General features: G+C 42.9%; 1 protein-coding gene across 2 annotated transcripts in view; it reads left to right on the top strand.

Annotated features, from left to right (window-relative positions):
- Sparcl1 (SPARC like 1) overlaps positions 1-10,007 on the top strand; it is a 33,942-nt gene extending 23,935 nt beyond the window's left edge. The window contains exons 6-10 of one of the 2 annotated variants that reach the window (XM_085836938.1): positions 479-599; positions 1,849-1,985; positions 3,168-3,316; positions 3,862-4,010; positions 9,504-10,007. In XM_085836938.1, coding sequence (XP_085693064.1) covers positions 479-599; positions 1,849-1,985; positions 3,168-3,316; positions 3,862-4,010; positions 9,504-9,532 — 585 coding nt within the window. In that variant the 3' untranslated portion in view covers positions 9,533-10,007. The remainder of the gene's footprint in view (positions 1-478; positions 600-1,848; positions 1,986-3,167; positions 3,317-3,861; positions 4,011-9,503) is intronic. The other variant, XM_021162708.3, reaches the window with a different exon arrangement.
- The last annotated feature ends 8,128 nt before the right edge of the window (positions 10,008-18,135 follow it).

Below are 18,135 nucleotides of genomic sequence, written 5' to 3'. Positions count from 1 at the left end.
CCTGCCCACCAGCAGTCTAAGACCCGCCCACCAGCAGTCTAAGACCCGCCCATCTTCAGCTAAGGTTCTCCCAACATCAGCCTACGCCTCCCCCCCCATACATGCATGTGCATCTCTGTGCATACATATGAAACACAGAGTGAAGTGTGTGCATTATACCCGAAGCACATAAAATATTTATATTTCAATTTTAAAAGATGGCGCTAGCATTTGAAGAGGAGAAATTTTGAATTCCTTCTATCCTTGGGACATTCACAATTACAGTTCTATGGAGATCTATCAGGAGCTAAGTTACCACCGTTAGTTTAACTTAGTAGATTTTTTTTTATGTGTGCCAAATTGGAGAATCGCTATGTTTACAGACTCTGCCAGAGCACATCTTTGGCACAGCACATTTACCAGGTGTTCTGTGAGTTCCAGGTAAGCATTCTCCAGTGAGTATCTGGTTCCATCTCCGCTCCTTGCTTTCCTTATCTAGGCTTGTGGCACTGATAACCAGACCTACGCCAGCTCCTGTCACCTGTTTGCTACCAAGTGCAGGCTGGAGGGGACCAAAAAGGGACACCAACTGCAGCTGGATTACTTCGGAGCTTGCAAATGTGAGACACTGACCACTAACTGCCAAACATCACTTGTGGGTGGATTTGGGGTGATGTCTGTGCCTCTCTGAATTCTACATATATTGACCAAAACAAGTTCATATAGTTATGAGAGCAGACTGAAATTAAGACCGACTCAGGAATTCCCGGTCCTGATCATAGGAGATTCCGATTCTACGAGACCACGTGGGAAGCATAGTTTTACTTTACTATTTGTTTTTTGTTTTTTCAAGAAACTTAGACAATTCCAATCCTCCCCGCCCCATCAAGTTCAGAGGCACCATTGTAATAAGCACTTACATACATGAAAGATGGGGATTTTCTGAAGTCTTCCTCCCGAGTTAACTCCTTTGTCGAGAAATGTATGGCAGTAAATTCTTCCAGAAGTTGCGGAATGCCATCTCCCAGGATTTTCTCAGTTGTGTCTGGCTCCCCTGCCTCTTCCACACTAGTACAGCCCACTCAGTGCTTCTGCTTCTCCTCAGTTTCCACACACATAAGAGTATGTCTGTTGGGTTACTTGATGATAAATGTTAGCCTCTGACTTGCTTTGTCTGTTAATGTAGACAAATTCATCTATGCACATTCTAAGCAGAAGTCCATGGAGGCTGGTATGTTGCTCTGTGTTCTCTGAGCTTGTCACCACACACTCTGAAGCCTTGTGTTGAGGTAGTAGCCACATAGTTGAGCCCCGGGGAGATAGTGATGAAATGAACCCTCTTGGCAGCTGGTACAGGCTTGGGTGGTCTGGGAACAGGCGTGGGCCTCTTTAAATGCAGAGATGTAGCGTGATTTGCTACTGAACCGGAGCTCAGCTCCACGTTATCTTCTGGGGCTCAACAACACCCGGAGTGATCTCCATGTCTCTAAATTCCTGGTCCTTTAGTTTTCTTTCTTTCTTTCTTTCTTTTTTTCTTTTTGAGTTTTCAAGTCAGGGTTTCTCTGTGTAGCCCTGGCTCTCCTGAAACTCACTCTGTAGACCAAGCTGGCCTTGGACTCAGAAATCCACCTGCCTCTGCTTCCCAAGTGCTGGGATTAAAGGCATGTGTCACCACTGCCCAGCTTAAATTCCTGGTCTTTAATTCTACAGCAGTGGTCCTCAGTCCTTTGCAGCATGTTAAAATTATGTAGAGTTCTCTTAAAACATCCTGATACCCAAGCACAAAAAATACCCAACAACTTGGAGTATGCAAGGGCCTCCTGTGACTTGTTATTTCAAGTATGCTCACATGTTTTCTGCTTACCACAGCTATTCCTCCCTGTACGGACTTTGAAGTGGCTCAGTTTCCCCTGCGGATGAGAGACTGGCTCAAAAACATCCTCATGCAGCTTTATGAACCAAATCCTAAACATGGCGGCTATCTCAATGAAAAGCAAAGAAGCAAAGTAAGCTACCTGGGTCTGCCGCCCAAGTGTGTCTCCTCAGGACCTGGGTGGGGAAGGGCGTGGTAGGAGCACTGCTTGGCAGAGGAAGCCTTCTCTGCTTTTCTGCGTATGGTTAGCCTACACACATTAACATTGTGCAGTGGTCACCTTCCACGTCACAACCTTCCTAACATGGCCAAACCGCCCACATTCTACTCAAGGGCCATGGCCTGGAAAATGTCTCTTTAGTTGTGTCTACAGAAAGCTGTGATGGAGCAAAGTAAACAAATTCAGCATTTATCAGTCTTTCCATGACTGGAACAAATACTAGAAATTGCACAACTTAATAGAAAGAAGACAAGTCCCTTGGCTCACTGTTTCGGGAGTTTAAGTTTGTGACTGAGATCGACTGTGTTGCTTTGGGCCTGTGAGGAGATGGTATCCAGTGGCTGGGAACATGTATTCACTTCATGGTGAACCAAGGAGTAAAACAAAAAAGAGGTGCTGGGCTCCCCATATCCCGTTCAAGGGTGGGCCCCATATGACCTGGAAACTTCCAACTAGGCACTATCTCTGAACAGTTCCACCACCTCCATGAGTGCCCTGGGCTGGGGACTAAGTCCTTGGCGGTTTAGTCATGGGCCTTTGGAGGACATTGTTTTCCAAGTCTCAACAGGTTTAAATCTAACATTTCTGCCCTCATAGGCCAGTCATGAATTCTGCCATAAGGAGAATTAATTGCTCACAATGTCAGCAACATGTTAAGGTTTAAAAGTGCAGTACATTGATCCCAGAAGTTTCAAGAGAAGATTCATTCATCAGGTAGTTATTGAATACATCCTAGATGCCAGAATTGACCTAAGTTCTGAAGATACAGCAACAGACACATAAAATTTCCACCTTAAGATGTTTACATTCAAGGCAAAGGGACAGATCACTATAAAAAATATGTTTGTGTATACACAATGTCTGGCAATAAACTGGAATTTTATTCTGATGAGATATTTTAAAACAAAAATAAAGATGAAGAAAGGCAGGCTGGCTGGCTGGCTGGCTATATTGATTAGAATCTAATTTATTTGAAACAGGCTTCATGCCCTGGGCAGGTTTTCCTCTGTCTGTTACCTTTCAAGTAAGAGTGGCGCGTGACAGTCCTACAACAGTCACCTGGTAGCTGACCAACTTCTCCCGTCTTAATCTCAGGTCAAGAAAATTTACCTGGATGAGAAGAGACTCTTGGCTGGAGACCATCCCATTGAACTTCTCTTGAGGGACTTTAAGAAAAACTACCACATGTATGTGTATCCTGTGCACTGGCAGTTTAATGAACTGGACCAGCATCCTGCAGACAGGTAGAAACCCTTTACATTTTCTGGTGTAATGATATCTCTGTGAAACAGAATTGAGACCCAGTTGGGAACATGTCCAGCTTCATTTTCAAATACTAAATATAAACCATCGTGTTAGGAATCTAATTAAAAATCACTTAGAAAATAATTGAACGTGGCAACAGCACAGCTCCCGAATCACCATAGTGAGTTTCCTTATTAAATCTCTGCTCCCCCACAAAAATGCCTTCAGTTCCCAACTCTTGAACTAAACCCCCAAGGTAATCTATCGGCCCAACTTGGGCCAAGTGCCACTTCTAGTACAATCCAGGCTGGCCAGGAAGTGAGAGGCAGCTCTCACAAGCACAAGCTCTGGCTGCACATTCAGAGACTGGGATTGGAGGGTTCCCAGTGAAGGGGTGAGCCTCGGGCACCATAACCTGTTCTTGCCCGCAGCTTTTTGGTTGGCCCACACAGTGACTTTGTAGAAGGGAATGTCCTCGGTGATCGAGACTTAAGCCTTCAAGCACAAGCCAGGCAGTTCGCTGACTGTCACTGTCCTCTTGCAGGATCTTGACACACTCTGAGCTTGCTCCTCTGCGAGCTTCCCTGGTGCCCATGGAACACTGCATAACTCGCTTCTTTGAGGAGTGTGACCCCAACAAGGATAAGCACATCACCTTGAAGGAATGGGGCCACTGCTTTGGAATTAAAGAGGGTAAGTTCATCACCAAAGAACAATGTCTTCAGATGATCACTATGTCCTGTGGCCTTACAGCAAGATCCTGTGTGTGTGTGTGTGTGTGTGTGGTGTGTGTGCATGAGTGAGTGTGTGCATGTGTTCACGTTTGGACATGCATATGTGTATACATGCACAAGGAGGCAGAAAACAACCTCAGTTGTCTTTCCTCTGGTGCTATCTACTTTTTTCTGGGTTTTTTTGTTTGTTTGTTTGTTTGTTTGTTTTTGTTTTTGTTTAGGCCAAGTCTTTCATAGGCCTAGAATAGCTGGCCAGTAAGTCCTAGAGTATTTACCATTTTCTTCCTACTGCTGGTATCACAAGCAGGCACTACCACATCGGCTTTTTTATGCGGGTTCTGGATACCAAACTCAGATCTCCATGCTTGCAAAGCATGCATGTTACCTACTGAGCTAGGTCAAGCTGCCACCACCTCCAGGCCATTTCTCACTGCCTTGGTGCACAGCGAAAATGAGTATCCACTGGGAAGTCAGTGGTTAAACCTGAGAAAGCCACTCAAAGCCAGAGATCTGTGCTGAATCTCAGAAGGAAAGACTTTACATCTTGGTTAACTTGAGGACAGGTCAAACCTTTCAAAGTCACTCGGGGATAAAGGAGCAAGCTTCTGACAGGGTGAAGTGTCTGTGACACTTGGAACTCAGAACCCACCAGCTCAACACAGAATCTCACATCACAAGCACGGCCTAGGTATTATTCCTTGATTGGCTGATAGCTGTATCTTCAGTAACAGGTGAAAGCAAAGATGGTTTTTATTACTCTTACAATAGCAAATTTAGATTTACACACTATTGTACTGTGTTGTATCTTAATCTACTTCCTTTCCTTTTCTTAAGATTTGACTTTCATGAGTCAAAATTCTATTAGTAATCAATTATGAGATATGCCCCAACAGTGTGCATTGAAACTGTTCATAGAATGTAAATCAAATCAATATGAACATCTGAGAGAAAAGGGGACATACAAACAGACAGACAGAGACAGAGAGAAAAATTGTTGGACCAAGAAGATGGTTCCTTCAATACACTATTTGTCATGTGAGCATGAAGACCTGAGTTTGGTCCCTAGCACCCGTGTAAGAACGCCAGGCATGTTGGCAAGGATTTATCATCATAGTGCTGACAGGGTCTCTGCGGCTTCCTGGATAGCAAGTCTAGTCTCCTTACAAAGTTCCAGACCATAGAGAGGCCACATCTCAAGATGGGTAAAGGGACTGGAGAGACAGCTCAGTGGTTCAGAGTACTTGCTGCTCTAGAAGAGGACCCAGCTCAACTCCCAGCAGTAAGTAGAGGTTCACAACTGCCTGCAGATGCAGTTCTTAGGGACTTGATAGTTCTGGCCTCTAAAGGCCCCTGAATACATGTGATGCACACATCTGCACTCAGGAACACACAGATGCATACTCATAAAAGACAAAATAATATTTGCTGTGTGTGTGTGTATGTGCGTGTATCTGTGTGTATCTGTGTGTGCCTCTGTGTGTGTGTGTGTGTGTGTGTGTGTGTGTGTGTGTGTGTGTGTGTGTACAGGCCTTTAATCCCAGAACTCAGGAGGCAGAGGTAGGTAGATTTCTGTGATTCCAGACCAGCCTGGTCTACATAGTGAGTTCTAGGCCAGCCAGAGCTGCAACGAAAAGCCTTCTCTCAAAACAACAACAATAACAACAGCTAGAAAAATAAGTAACAACACTGAGGTTGTCTTCCGGCCTCCATGAACGCCTGTGCATGTCTGTACCCCCCACCCACACACACACACAGAGATGTTTTATGGATACATTTTAAAACACATATGGATAAATACACATTCAAGCAGTAAAAAAAAAAGCAAGGTCATCAAAGGTCAGAATTTCCCTCGAAGGGGTTACCTGTGTGACCTTCATCCTAAAAGCGAGACCTGATAGTATCGGAACTGAGTTGTTTATAGCTCAGCTGCTGTAAGATCCTACTGCTGTAATCAGTCTTCTCTGAATAAACACGGTGATGAGCCTGTTTCTGTGAGCACCCCAATATACTACATGGCAGATCACCCCCAGATTAGCAGCTTAACCTCCTGCCAGGGTCAGGAGTCTGGAAGTCACTGACTTAGACCCGGCTGGCTTAGGGTCATGTGATCAGTCTGTGAGCTAGTGCAGTGGATATCTGCAGGATCAGCTTCTAAGGTAATTCGCTGGGCTGTCTACCCCTGACTTCAGGACCCTACCATGTGGAGCCACCAGCAGCAGGGAACATGGTTTCTCCCTTAGTGACCTGGAGCTGAGGTCCATGTCATCCAGCCATGTTCTGTCAATCACACAGGTCAACCCTGCTCTCATGTGGGGAAATATGGACCATGAGGGATCATCAGAACCATTCTGGAAACTGGACCTTGTTAGTACTGATAAGAAATTAATATTTCAGACTGGAGAGTTGATTCAGCGGTTAAGAGCACTGACTGCTCTTCCAGAAGTCCTGAGTTCAAATCCCAGCAACCACATGGTGGCTCACAACCACCAGAATGGGATCCGATGCTCTCTTCTGGTGTGTCTGAAGACAGCTACAGTGTATTCAGATACATAAAGTAAATAAAATCTTAAAAAAAAAAAAAAAAAGGTTGGCGGGGCAGGAAAGGGGATAACATTTGAAATGTAAATTTTAAAAAATCCAATAAAAAAAAAAAGGCAAAAGCCATAAGCCCATCCCTCCCAAAAAGAAAAAAAAATAGGATAAAAAAGAAATTAATATTTCTAATAGCTTATTAGACTCAGACTGAAGCAAAAATATCACTTTCCTTTCTAACACCTATTCTTCAAGTAGAATATTTATATACTCAAATATATCTACTTCAAGGAGAATATTTATATATTCAAATATATTCCTTCAAATGGTTAAGTCTGTCTGCTCAACTCTTTGCTGAAGAGACAATGCACATTGGCGTGAAGAGCTAAGCTGAGCCAGGACATTTTTGTATAAATCTTTTTACAGGACTTGGGATTTTAAAGACCTGATTTAAAAAAAAAAAAAAAAAAGGCAAATTTGCATAAAGGCCATTTACTTAAGGGAAGGGATTTTGCTTCTCTGGATCCATTGCAAAAATTGTCTGCAAGTTCTTCCACATGTCATCCTCTCCCAGCACTGCAGTGGGAGGTTGTCTGGGAGGAGCGAGAGAGGTCAGAGCCCAGTGACTTGCAAAACTACTAATTGTCTTGTTTGTCACTGTGGTCAGGCTGGCGTGATGCTATTTTGAAGTCAGGAGAAGATTATCACATACCGGGCCAATAAGGCAGTCATTAAATGTTCCATTAGAATAAGTAAACAAGTTATCACGTTGGGATACAGCAGGGCGGGACAGAGAGAGAATGGCATCTCGTTATAACTGTACTTTTCTCCCCGTGGAAGCTAGTAAGACTACAGAAAGAGAAGATAAGATTTAGCCAGCATTTTCCTGAATTTCAGCTGCCTGTGATCTAAACCCTCTGAGCTATGCCCAAATGACACAGCCCTGCCATTAGCCAGCTATGTGCATCAGGACATGCCACCTCCTCTAAGTTGATCTAATCTTTAGCTGTAAAAATGAAGTTCAGAAAAGTTGTGGGAGGGTCTCCATTTATTTAGCACTGGTGACGTACCGTGTCTTAGTTAGAGTTTCTACTGAGATGATCAACAGCATGACCAGCAACAAGGGGAGACAAGGGCTCCTTCTATCTTACAACTCATGTGATCTCAAGGGAAGTCAAACAGGACAGGAGCCTGAAGGCAGCAGCTGACACAGAGGCCATGGAGGATGCTGCTTTCTGGCTTGCTCTCCAGAATCCAGGACCACCTGCTGGGAGGGCAGCCCCACTCACAGTGGACTGGGTCCTTCCACATCAGTCATCAATCAAGGATATGATTGTCTACTCGGGCTAGTCTGCAGGTCAATCAGGTGGGAACATTTTCTCAACGGATGCTCCCTCTTCCCGGATGACTCCAGCCTATGTCGAGTTGACAAAAAAAAAAAAAAAAAACCAACCAATACTCCACCTATGGACATCTCTTCCCATTATTCATAGGGGGAATCTTCCAAAGGAAACTACTAGGGCAGTAAGTCAGACCACACGGTCTCCTAAGCCCTTTAAAGACTTTAAAGAGTGTTGGGGTATCACCAAAAAGGAGAGTCCTGTGGTTGCATTGCAGAGAGAGTAAAGAACAGTTGAGGATCTTGTGGTAAACCCAGGAGTTGACAAGAACCTGACTCAGAAGTGGTTGTGGAGAAGAAAGCAATCTGGTCAGAAAGTCGTAAAAACAGACACATACCCAGCCTGTGCAGCCTTGGGATATAAGGAGGTAAAGGCTGGTGGGAAACAGAGGCAGGAAGCAGACAACTGAGAGAATCCTGAGAGTGGCTGCAGTGTCCCCATTCCCGCCTTGGGCCCAGGAAGATAGCTGGAGGCACTTTGCTCTGCGGTAGGAAACAGAAGGCCAGGAGTAGATTTGGGACAATGACAAAATCCATTTGGACGTGGTGGAATTTAAATTACTTGCAAGACAAATACAATCCATAGCTCAACTTTGAGTCTGGGTTTCAATCGAGAGTTTAGAAATTGAAATATACACTTGGGGAGTTGTGGCTATAATTCAGTGGTAGAATTCTTACCTCTCATGAGCATGGCCCTGGGTTTATCCCCGGCAAGAGAAAGAGAGGGATCTGGGCATATGGGAAGCAATTGAAACTAAGGATGGGGATTATTAATGCCGAAGAAACTTGATTGCGTTATCAGGGAGAGGTCTATAGCTAAACACCAAGGAGTTACAGAGTGTGAACTGCAGACAGTGGAGAAGAGGTTCAGAAAGGAGAATGAGGCATAACCGCCATTATTAAGGGCTGCAGGAGAGCTGTGTATCGAAGAATGTGGTGCAAGGGAGAGGAGGAGACTATGCTGACTGTAGGAAGATCAAAAGCAGAAAATGTTCCCAGGTCCATTGATGGAGAAGTAGGGATGCCCAGGCATTCATGATAGGCTACCCTGGTACAGAGTGTCCACTGGGAGCTGGGAGGATGAGGCTGTGTCTGCCATCCAAGCAGCCACAGGCATAGCAGCAGATGTCTCCACTCAAACTTCAGCTGAGCTGCTCCTAGACTCTGTGCAGCATTTCAGCCGCCCTCCTTAGCACTTCCTGTTCTGATCCTCCTGATCGCCTGCCCTTCCTCCTTTGATGGTTCTCAATGGTACGAAGAATTTCAGAAGAACTGCCTAAGGATCCATATGACAGCTGTCTACCAGGGATTCTGATTCCAGAAGCCAGGGGTAAAAACCTAGAAACAGTTTCTCAAGTCCAAATTATGATGAAAATCACCATCACACCACCTTCTTAGATGGTTTCGTTTATTAATGACTGTAACCTTCCTTGGATTTGTGGCTTCTTGTATGACTTTCTAAAACTTTGTCTGCCTATCATCAAGTTATCTAACTATGTATTTATTTATTTATTTTTGCAGAGGACATAGATGAAAACCTCCTTTTTTGAATTAAGATTTGAGAGAATTGAAACTTTCCATCCGCCTCACCTGCTTTAACCGCTTCAGAAATACGAGCAGCCGTGACACTATACATTCATATGTAGCAAAACATTTGTTTGCATGTGAGAGAAGACAATGGTAGCAATTGCTTCTTGGTGAACTTAACATTAACTTAGGAAATGAAACTTTAAAATTAAGTAGAGTCTATGTCTGTAAAAGACTGTCCTGTCTGGGGACAGTTAGCCACCATGGCAATGTCACTCTGTGCATCTGTGTTTATAATTGATAATTATAAACTATTAAAAAACAAGATCATATTGTCCATAACACTTTATGCATGCTAAGGAAGTGAGATACTGCTCTTTTGAGATAAATATGCCTCCTTTTCAGTGTCTTGATGTCCTAATAAAAAAAATCTATAAAACCTCAAATGTTTGCTCAAGATTATTTCCAGTTTTTAAACAGTCAAATGTAAAAGACCAGCCCAGGGCTTACATTAGAGAATAAAACAGAACTGTGCTTGCTTACTACTGAAAATAAAAAGTGCTTTTAAAGGAAGATAGAGATGTTTTCTGTGGCAAACAAATTGTGAATGTGCTTTGTCACTATGTACGATGTAATGGGGAGAGAGGGGAATGAGTTGAATTCAATTGCTTGTTAGCAAAGTTCAGTTTAAAATGCAGGTGATTCTACACTGCTTTATCCAACCAATTCAAAACTCTGTGCAGTAGGGCATGTGTGTCGGAAAGACAGAGGTCTGAAAACTCCCTGTATTTCATTTCTCAAAGTGAAAGGGAGAGACAAAGAACTGTGGGGTTGCCATGATGGCAGCAGTATGCCTGAGGCCTGATTGTGGCTTAGAAATGTGTGCTTCTAGCTGGGCTTTCCTGTTATGCTACAAACGTGGGCATAAAAGTATGATTATATAATTATAACGACATACTTATATATTACTTATTTATATTTAATACAAATATATTCTACATAATATATTATATACTAATATAAATATAATATAAATATATATTATATACTATATATTATATAATTATAAAAGCACCATATGGTATTCCAATAACTGAATCAAGGCACCAAAAGTTCCATGAATCCATTTTATTCTGCTTTTATAATGTTTATAATGTAGTTTTTCTATTGAAATCGAAGCTATCAATACAAATATCTTCAGTTGTTTTTATATTTTATGAGATCAATAAGTCGCTTGTTCTTTAACTAAAACCACACCAAACCATTGTCATTTCTAGATAGTTAGGTTCAATTTGACTAGCCAAAATCTAACTATTTATTTTTATCAAATAGGAAATTAATTCTAAGCTTCAGACCACATTTATGTATACCAAAGTTTCTTAATTAGAATCCATCTTTAGAAGCTAAGTTTTAGAAACTACACTTTATAATTATACCAACATGTTACTAAGACCTAAATTTTATTTCACTCTCAGGCAACTTTGTAAAAATGCTTTAAAAATAAGGAAAACTGGTTTTAATATTGTCAAGGATGCCGTATAAACATTTACTTTTAAAAATTATGTGAAAATCATTTTCATTTTTCAAATGAAAATCCTAAGAATGGAGATGTTCAAATCTTACACAAACCTAAGAACCCCACATACAGACCTAGAAGACAGGTCACAGAAGCACATTCATGTTCATGGCGGCGAGCTTTTAATAACCAGTTGACTATGATAAAGAATTGCTCTGACCCCAGCCAAGGAGATGAAGCCGTCTTCTTAGTAATCAGTCTTTAAGCCTATCTCTGTAATTGTGATCTTTGAGAAAGCTGAGTTCCTGGTCTGAAGCCAATTGCTCGGTTCAGCATTGAATTGGTGAGTCACATTGCCCATGACCATGTAGGTGTTAGTGATACAGCTTAAATACGAGCTAGATGGCGGGATGTCAGTCCACACTGCTTCCCGAATCTGTCGCTCCAAGGACCATTTGAAGCACAGGTAACTAAAGCGATATAATTTATTACTGTTCAAAGTCTGTGGGATATTCTTGGGTTGGGTAGCTCAATGATCTATACCATGTCCACTTACTAAAATAAGAAAGGAATTTTTGAGGTTGGATCCTGAAAATCAGTCAAGGAAAAGCATGAGACAGGAAAGGAAGCCCAAGCCCAAGGAAAATGACATAAACTCAGCCTGAGTTAAGCTTAAGTATGTCGGTCACAGCAGCTGGCGGGTAATCCGTAGATGGATAGAACTTGCCTCAAATGCCGGGGACCAGTCTTCATAAAAATATGGTGAAGCCGTTCTTTCATAACCAAGCTCTGTAGTACAGCGATGTAGCTTAAAATGCAGTGGGTAAGTTAATTCTAAATATGATTTTACAAGCATGAAGGTTTACTTCAGAAATGTTGGTTCCGAAGGGCAGAGCAGACCTCCTTCAGTGGCTTTATCGAGTATATTCATGTTATCCTTATTCTTACCACCCTATTATGCCTTGCAAAATTTTCTCATATGATTTCCTTCCTAAAGAACTGTAATTGTCAACAGCATCCAGGGCATACGGACCGGTCAGTCTCACGAAGGCACACGCTTTATCTGTGCATTCTGTAAAAATTGTTCTCACCTTTTAGCTGGGATGGCCATATCCTCACAGTAGCAGTAAAGTCAAAAGATCTGCACAGACATCACAGTCTCAAGTCACTTCAAGGGCAGCACAGCTGGATGTAGGCAGAACCAGAAGGTGTAAGGAGGGGGTGGGGGAATGTGGGTGGGATGCCAGGTGATATAGCAAGCCAGAGAATGTCTAATCTAAAAGCTTTGTGGAGGTTTTCCAAGCTTAAAAATAAAAAAAATAAATAAATAGAAATGCAAGTGTACAGGCAGGATTTCGCCTGACCACTGTCAGCATGTCTACCTCAATCATCCGTTCACTATGGAAACAGGGCGAGGAAGGAAACTAGCCGCTCACCTAGTCCTTCACCTCCAGATCCTCCCTTCAGAATGCAGCTTTTCCTCCTCCTGGCCGCCCTGCTGAGCGCTGCAGCTGCTCTGCCAATCCCTGTAAGTACACAGCACCTCCCTCAGCCGCCACAGTGAGAGCCTTCAGATTTCTGGGCTAGGAAGTATCTTTACAGTTGGCAGAAGAGGAAAGTGGATTTCAGGGTCCGTAGTCTCCCCGGGTCTAAGGCTCTGTGTCAAAGCTCAGCTTCTGCAGACAGGTTGCTAGATGGGTGGACCTTAGGCAGGGACTAACTCACGCTTCCCCTGTCAAATGAGTCAGAACGATTCCAGAGTGTGTAAATGATTAAGAATGGTTCTAAAACACTTAAAACTCCTACTTGCAACAGAAAGCTTTCAGCAATATAAAACAAGTACTCTACAGGGACTCAGGTGGGAAGTTAGCAGTCGAGCTGAGCTTTCTTTATTCTGCCCTACATCATCCAGCATAAAGGCTTCTCGCAAAGATGCCCAACTTGACCTGTCAGACTTGATTTTACAAAGAGGAGTATTTAAGACTACCTGCACTAGTTCTAAGCTAATAGTAAACAAAGTTATGTCTGAAATACACAGCTCAGGAGCATGACAACTCATTATAATAGTACATTTGGATGTCTTTTCTGAGCCATCTTGGAAAAAGAGGTTTGGATAACAACCTATGCCCGAATGCAGTGTGCCCAGATAACGAACCAGTCTGTTGTATTAGATCAGCGTCTCTCCTTGCACCATTAATAAGAACTGTTGGTGGAATACACTCTTGGTAGAGCTGGAGCTCAAACACAGGGCACTTCACATTCAGGGCATATTCTCTTTTGCCCAGTTACATCCCCAGCCCAGACAAGCATTACCTTCCTACCTACCAAATGAGAGACGCTGTTTGTTTCTATAGGAACACTGTGCTAATGAGACTGTTGCAGCATACACACTTCACTACGTTCCGGCATGTGATTTCTTTAACTGTGAGCATCTCTGAAACACTTATTGACTCACCCACGGCGTGGCAGCGCATCATGACCCCTTAACAGCAACACTTGCTCTGCTCCGTGAAATAATGGTGCATTTTATGACACCACTTTGAACACATAAGACATATCGATAAAACACACCACCACCTGAACCTTTCGTTGTGCAGTGACTACAGTCACACTCTCCACATCTGTAATAAGTGAGACCCGTAGGAACAACTTACATTTATTGTAGATAGTGTCCAGCACCAGCTAAGCATAAAACCCTCTCCCATGCACATTTTTGCAACAAGGGGACTTTCAAAGGAATGAGAGATTATTCAGAGGTTATAGGGAGACTACAGAATTTAAGACTCGTATTCCCTCCACTTTGAACTTCTACATACCGAAAGCAAGTCTAGAGCCGTACTGATGCTAAATATACCAGTGTAAGGCATGTATACCTTGCCAATATAAGGCGTGTAATCATAAGAACTTTGGGGAGTAAAATTTTAAAGCCAAGAAATGAGTGGCATTGTAAGTCATTGGACAAAACTCAATTCAGCATTTCCCTGTTAAATATGAAGCTTACTTCAGACGTGGATGCAAGGCTGTAGGCAGAATGCCCCACAGGACACTTTTAGGCTGTTCTCATGTAAAATAAAACGACTTGCTGGATAACGGATACAGCTTCCAGCTGCTTCACCTTGTTGCTTTTCTTGTCTTCAAGCTTGGACAATCCGGAGGAAGTTCCAGTGAACAGGTACACTGTACTTCAAACGGCACATTCGCCACTTAAAAGCTGTCAAGTTCGCAATCGGAACGGCTTACGCCGTATTTCTGTTTACAGAGATTTAACTTGTACGCACCACAAATCCTGCCTTTCTTCCCTCCGTTTCCCCTTCCGCAGGCTCCTCTGGTAAGTCGGGTGTTGGGATTCTCAAGGCCATCAGCTGGGCGATGGTTATCACAATTTCCAAGGAAAAGAAATCCATGGTGTATGGTGGAAGCTCTTCCTTCCCACCAGCAGAGGGCAGCCGCAAGCGGAAGGTGCACCCCTGCCGAGAACACGGGAGAGATTGGCTTGCAAAAAAAAAAAAAAAAAAAAAAAAAAAAAAAAAAAAAAGGACGCAAGGGCGATCCCTGGGCACTTAGTATAATCAATCAAGCAAAAATAATTACAGCTCCTAAAAGGAAAATAGCATATCAGACCCAGAGCTCTGTGAGGACAGTGGTCTTGTTTATTGCTGCCCCAGCCCTAGAGGTATAAACCTATTCAGCGCACGCACACCGAACACCAAGAGGCTGAAGGGAATAAAGAACAGAAAACATCAAGGGAAACAGGCATGACTTGTCTCACTCCAATTCACCCTTTCGTTCCTTTTTTTTTTTTTTTTTTTTTGTAGATCCCGATTCCCTTTCCCTTCCCTTTTAATCCAAATCAGGTAAGTGTACTTAAAACCTCCCTTAAGAAGATACTTAAATGACTAAAACTGATAACTTTTGTTTGATTTGAAGAACTTAATGTACAATTTCCCTCATATCTCTGAGCTGAAGTGGCTATGCTGTGTATTATACCATATCATCCAATGTTTAAATACTATTGGAACTGTGAGAGGAAACCATTGGCTCTTTCCTGACCAGTTTCCCCTAAGCAGCAAGCATGTGAGTTATCGTCACAGGTTATCGTCACAAGATGTCCCCCGCTGTGCTGAGATTCCCACAAAGCACACTGTGGAGTGCACATTTCCAGACATGGTTTTTTAAAAGGTGTGGGAGGGGTTGTAAACTCTCAGTGAGAGGAATTAATGAAGGAATTTTAGAACTGCTAGGGGGTTTTAAAACTATGTTTCCGTTTACCAGGTTAATTCAAAGTTGTAACTCAAAGTTGAAACGCTAAATTGTAACTCTTGGCTTGTTCTCTTTCTTTTATTCAAGGTTCTGACACCTAATCAGCTTCTGGAGGTAAATATATTCTGCTCTGTCCACCTATGGGGTCTTTAAGAATACGCATGCATCTCGTAGCATATAACTGAGCCAGTTCATTCTGGAAACCACTGCACGGATTCAGTTCATCTCGACCCACAGGCAGGGCACCTGGTACATCTAAAGGCCAAAACAAAGGCCAGTGTATGAGAAGAGTTCTTTCCATTCACTCAGTTCATCTGGCTCTAACGTGACAAGACAAGGTCATTATTACTGATGCGGGTTAAGTGACAGAGCGAGGGGTCAGAAAACCTAGAGGAACAGAATAACGTGCTTTAGGAAGAGAAGGTAGATTCCAATACTAAGGAATTGGCACAGCATGTAAATATGTGAAACCTTATCAAACCTAAACCCCAAAGGAGGTTTGCTTGTTTGTTTTTAAGACAAGCTCTCTATAGTCCTTGGTGGCCTAGAACTTAATATGTAGACCAGGCTGGTCTCAATTTCTAAGATATCTGTCTCTGCCTCCATCCACCTCTCTGTCTCTCTGCCTCTCTCTCTCTCTCTCTCTCTGTCTCTCTCTCTCTCTGCCTCTCTCTCCGTGACTGATTACAGGTGATTATAACATCACCAAGTGGGTCTTCCAGTCGGAGCCCAGCTGCAGGGGCACCCAGCATCCGGTGCTGGGAAACTAGGTCCTCATGTCACCTGTAGACTTGATCCAGCTTCGTGGCTTTGCTCAGTTCGCCAGCATGGACAGCAATGACCTGCCTGATCTCTGAACATGTGCTCACTTCAGAGAATCTGACTCACTCAAGTTGCCAGGGGCCTTCTTAGAGAATCCCAACAATACTACAAGAGCTAATCGCTCTTCTCCTCCCTCTCCATATCCCTCCCTCCATTCCCTCCTCACCCCTTTCTCACCCTCCCCCGACACTCAGTACTCAGAATGTTGCTTATACATGAGAACGCAGAGGTTGGCTTCACTGTTCCTACGTGTTCTGGGGCAGGCAGCTTTGTACATAAAGGGAGTCACCATTAGTCCAATCCAATCTCTTGAAGAAGCTGCTGAGCTCTTCAGGAAGCTGCAGAGCAACACATCTCCAGTGGAACAGCTGTGTAAGCAAATCCTCAAGACAAAGCTCCCATTCAGAGCTTTGCAGCAGGAAACCATTCAACAGGACATTCCCATCTCCAACCCGAGTGCCACTTGCTCACTGGACCCGGGGTTCTTCAGCTTTCTCACTTTCAAATGCAGTAAATACAGTGAGAAGGTAGAGGAAAGAAGTTCCATAAATCAAAGAAACTTGAATTATCTTCAGTCTTGTACACGTCAAGTATGATTGCCAATGAAACATTCACGTATAAACATTTCCGCTGACACGTGTGCTAGGATGAATATAAATTGGAAGGCAAACCCACCAAGAGTACTTACCCTTTTCTTCTTTTACAGTTAATCACTTCTATTTTGAACCAACTGCAGGTAAATCTTATTTTCATAAACAACAAAGTCACTAAGTGAACTGTGGTTAGTATTTAACGTTTTTTTTTTTTTTTCCTTATTTTTCTAGGGCTTCCTTGGGGTAAGATTTTATTTCTGGTTATGTTGATAAAGGTGACATCCATTGTCAGGGAAGGGGGAGAATAACTCCTCTAAATCAACCCAATGCCTTAAGCCAAGCACAGCGCATGGCGTTATGAATTCAGTTCCCAGACCTTTAGATCAGAATCTCTGCATCTCTAACAGTAAGTATCTTTTCACAAGGCAGGTTTCACAAGGTCTAAGATTATAGACATCAGCACAGCCTTAGGTCATGAACTCTCAGATACTTACACTTTACCTTGGGCTTGCTTCCGGCTAATAGACAACTCACAGCAGCAGACTGAGGAAAGCCTACTGTAAAATTACCAAACGCAGCCATGGCCTGACCTCAAGGCAATGCCCAGCCCCAATTTTAAGGGGGAAAAGTGTGTTCTCACCCGCCAGCCTTCCTAGTCATAAGTTTCACCGCCCTGGAATATTACTCGTACTTTTTATTTACCACTGTGAAGACTCCCCTCTGTCAGGCCTCCACACACCACGTGGAAGAAACTACCTTCTATTTAATAGAAGATCCTTAGGACTTCAGTTTCTTGGCATTCACAGATCACCAAAGCACTCGACTTTCTATGCCAGTCACCTGATCACACCAGTATTAACACATCAATGGGAGAGGCTGAGGGGAGGTGGGAGAGGAATTCTGAAAAGGTCTCAGATCCTCCCAGTAAATGAAAGTACTCTCTACCTCAACAGAGATAAGCTTCACTGCTACATCAGAAGGCTCGCACAGTGAGTACAATCTCCACAAAAAAATCTTCCACCAATGAATATGTAAATTAAATATTTCAATTTTTTTAATCATTAAGAGTTTTGCTACCACGATAAAAGCAACTCAGAGGACCAGTATAACTGCACAGGGTGCGTTTCTCTGGGATGTCCTGAAACTATGTAAGTGGGCTGCGCAGTGGCTCAAGGGGAAAACCACTCGCCCAACACGTGGAAGGCCCTGGGGTCCACCCATAGCGCCACAATATAATAAAATATAAATTTATTTAGCAAGACTCCAGAAATATCCTAGAGTATATATCATAGATGTTCTGAATATTTAAAACTTGTCATTTTAAACCTGAGTAGCCTTGAAAAATAAAAGAGGGAATTTTCAAGTTCCCTCTTTATCACACTTTTAACTTTTAAGACAATTATGACATTAAGTAAAATGAGGATATATTTATGTT

This window comes from Mus caroli, unplaced genomic scaffold, assembly GCF_978045245.1.
Source record: "Mus caroli unplaced genomic scaffold, Mus_caroli_1 scaffold_4, whole genome shotgun sequence".
Classification (NCBI taxonomy): Eukaryota; Metazoa; Chordata; class Mammalia; order Rodentia; family Muridae; genus Mus; species Mus caroli.
This window is presented reverse-complemented; position numbering and strand designations above follow the sequence as displayed.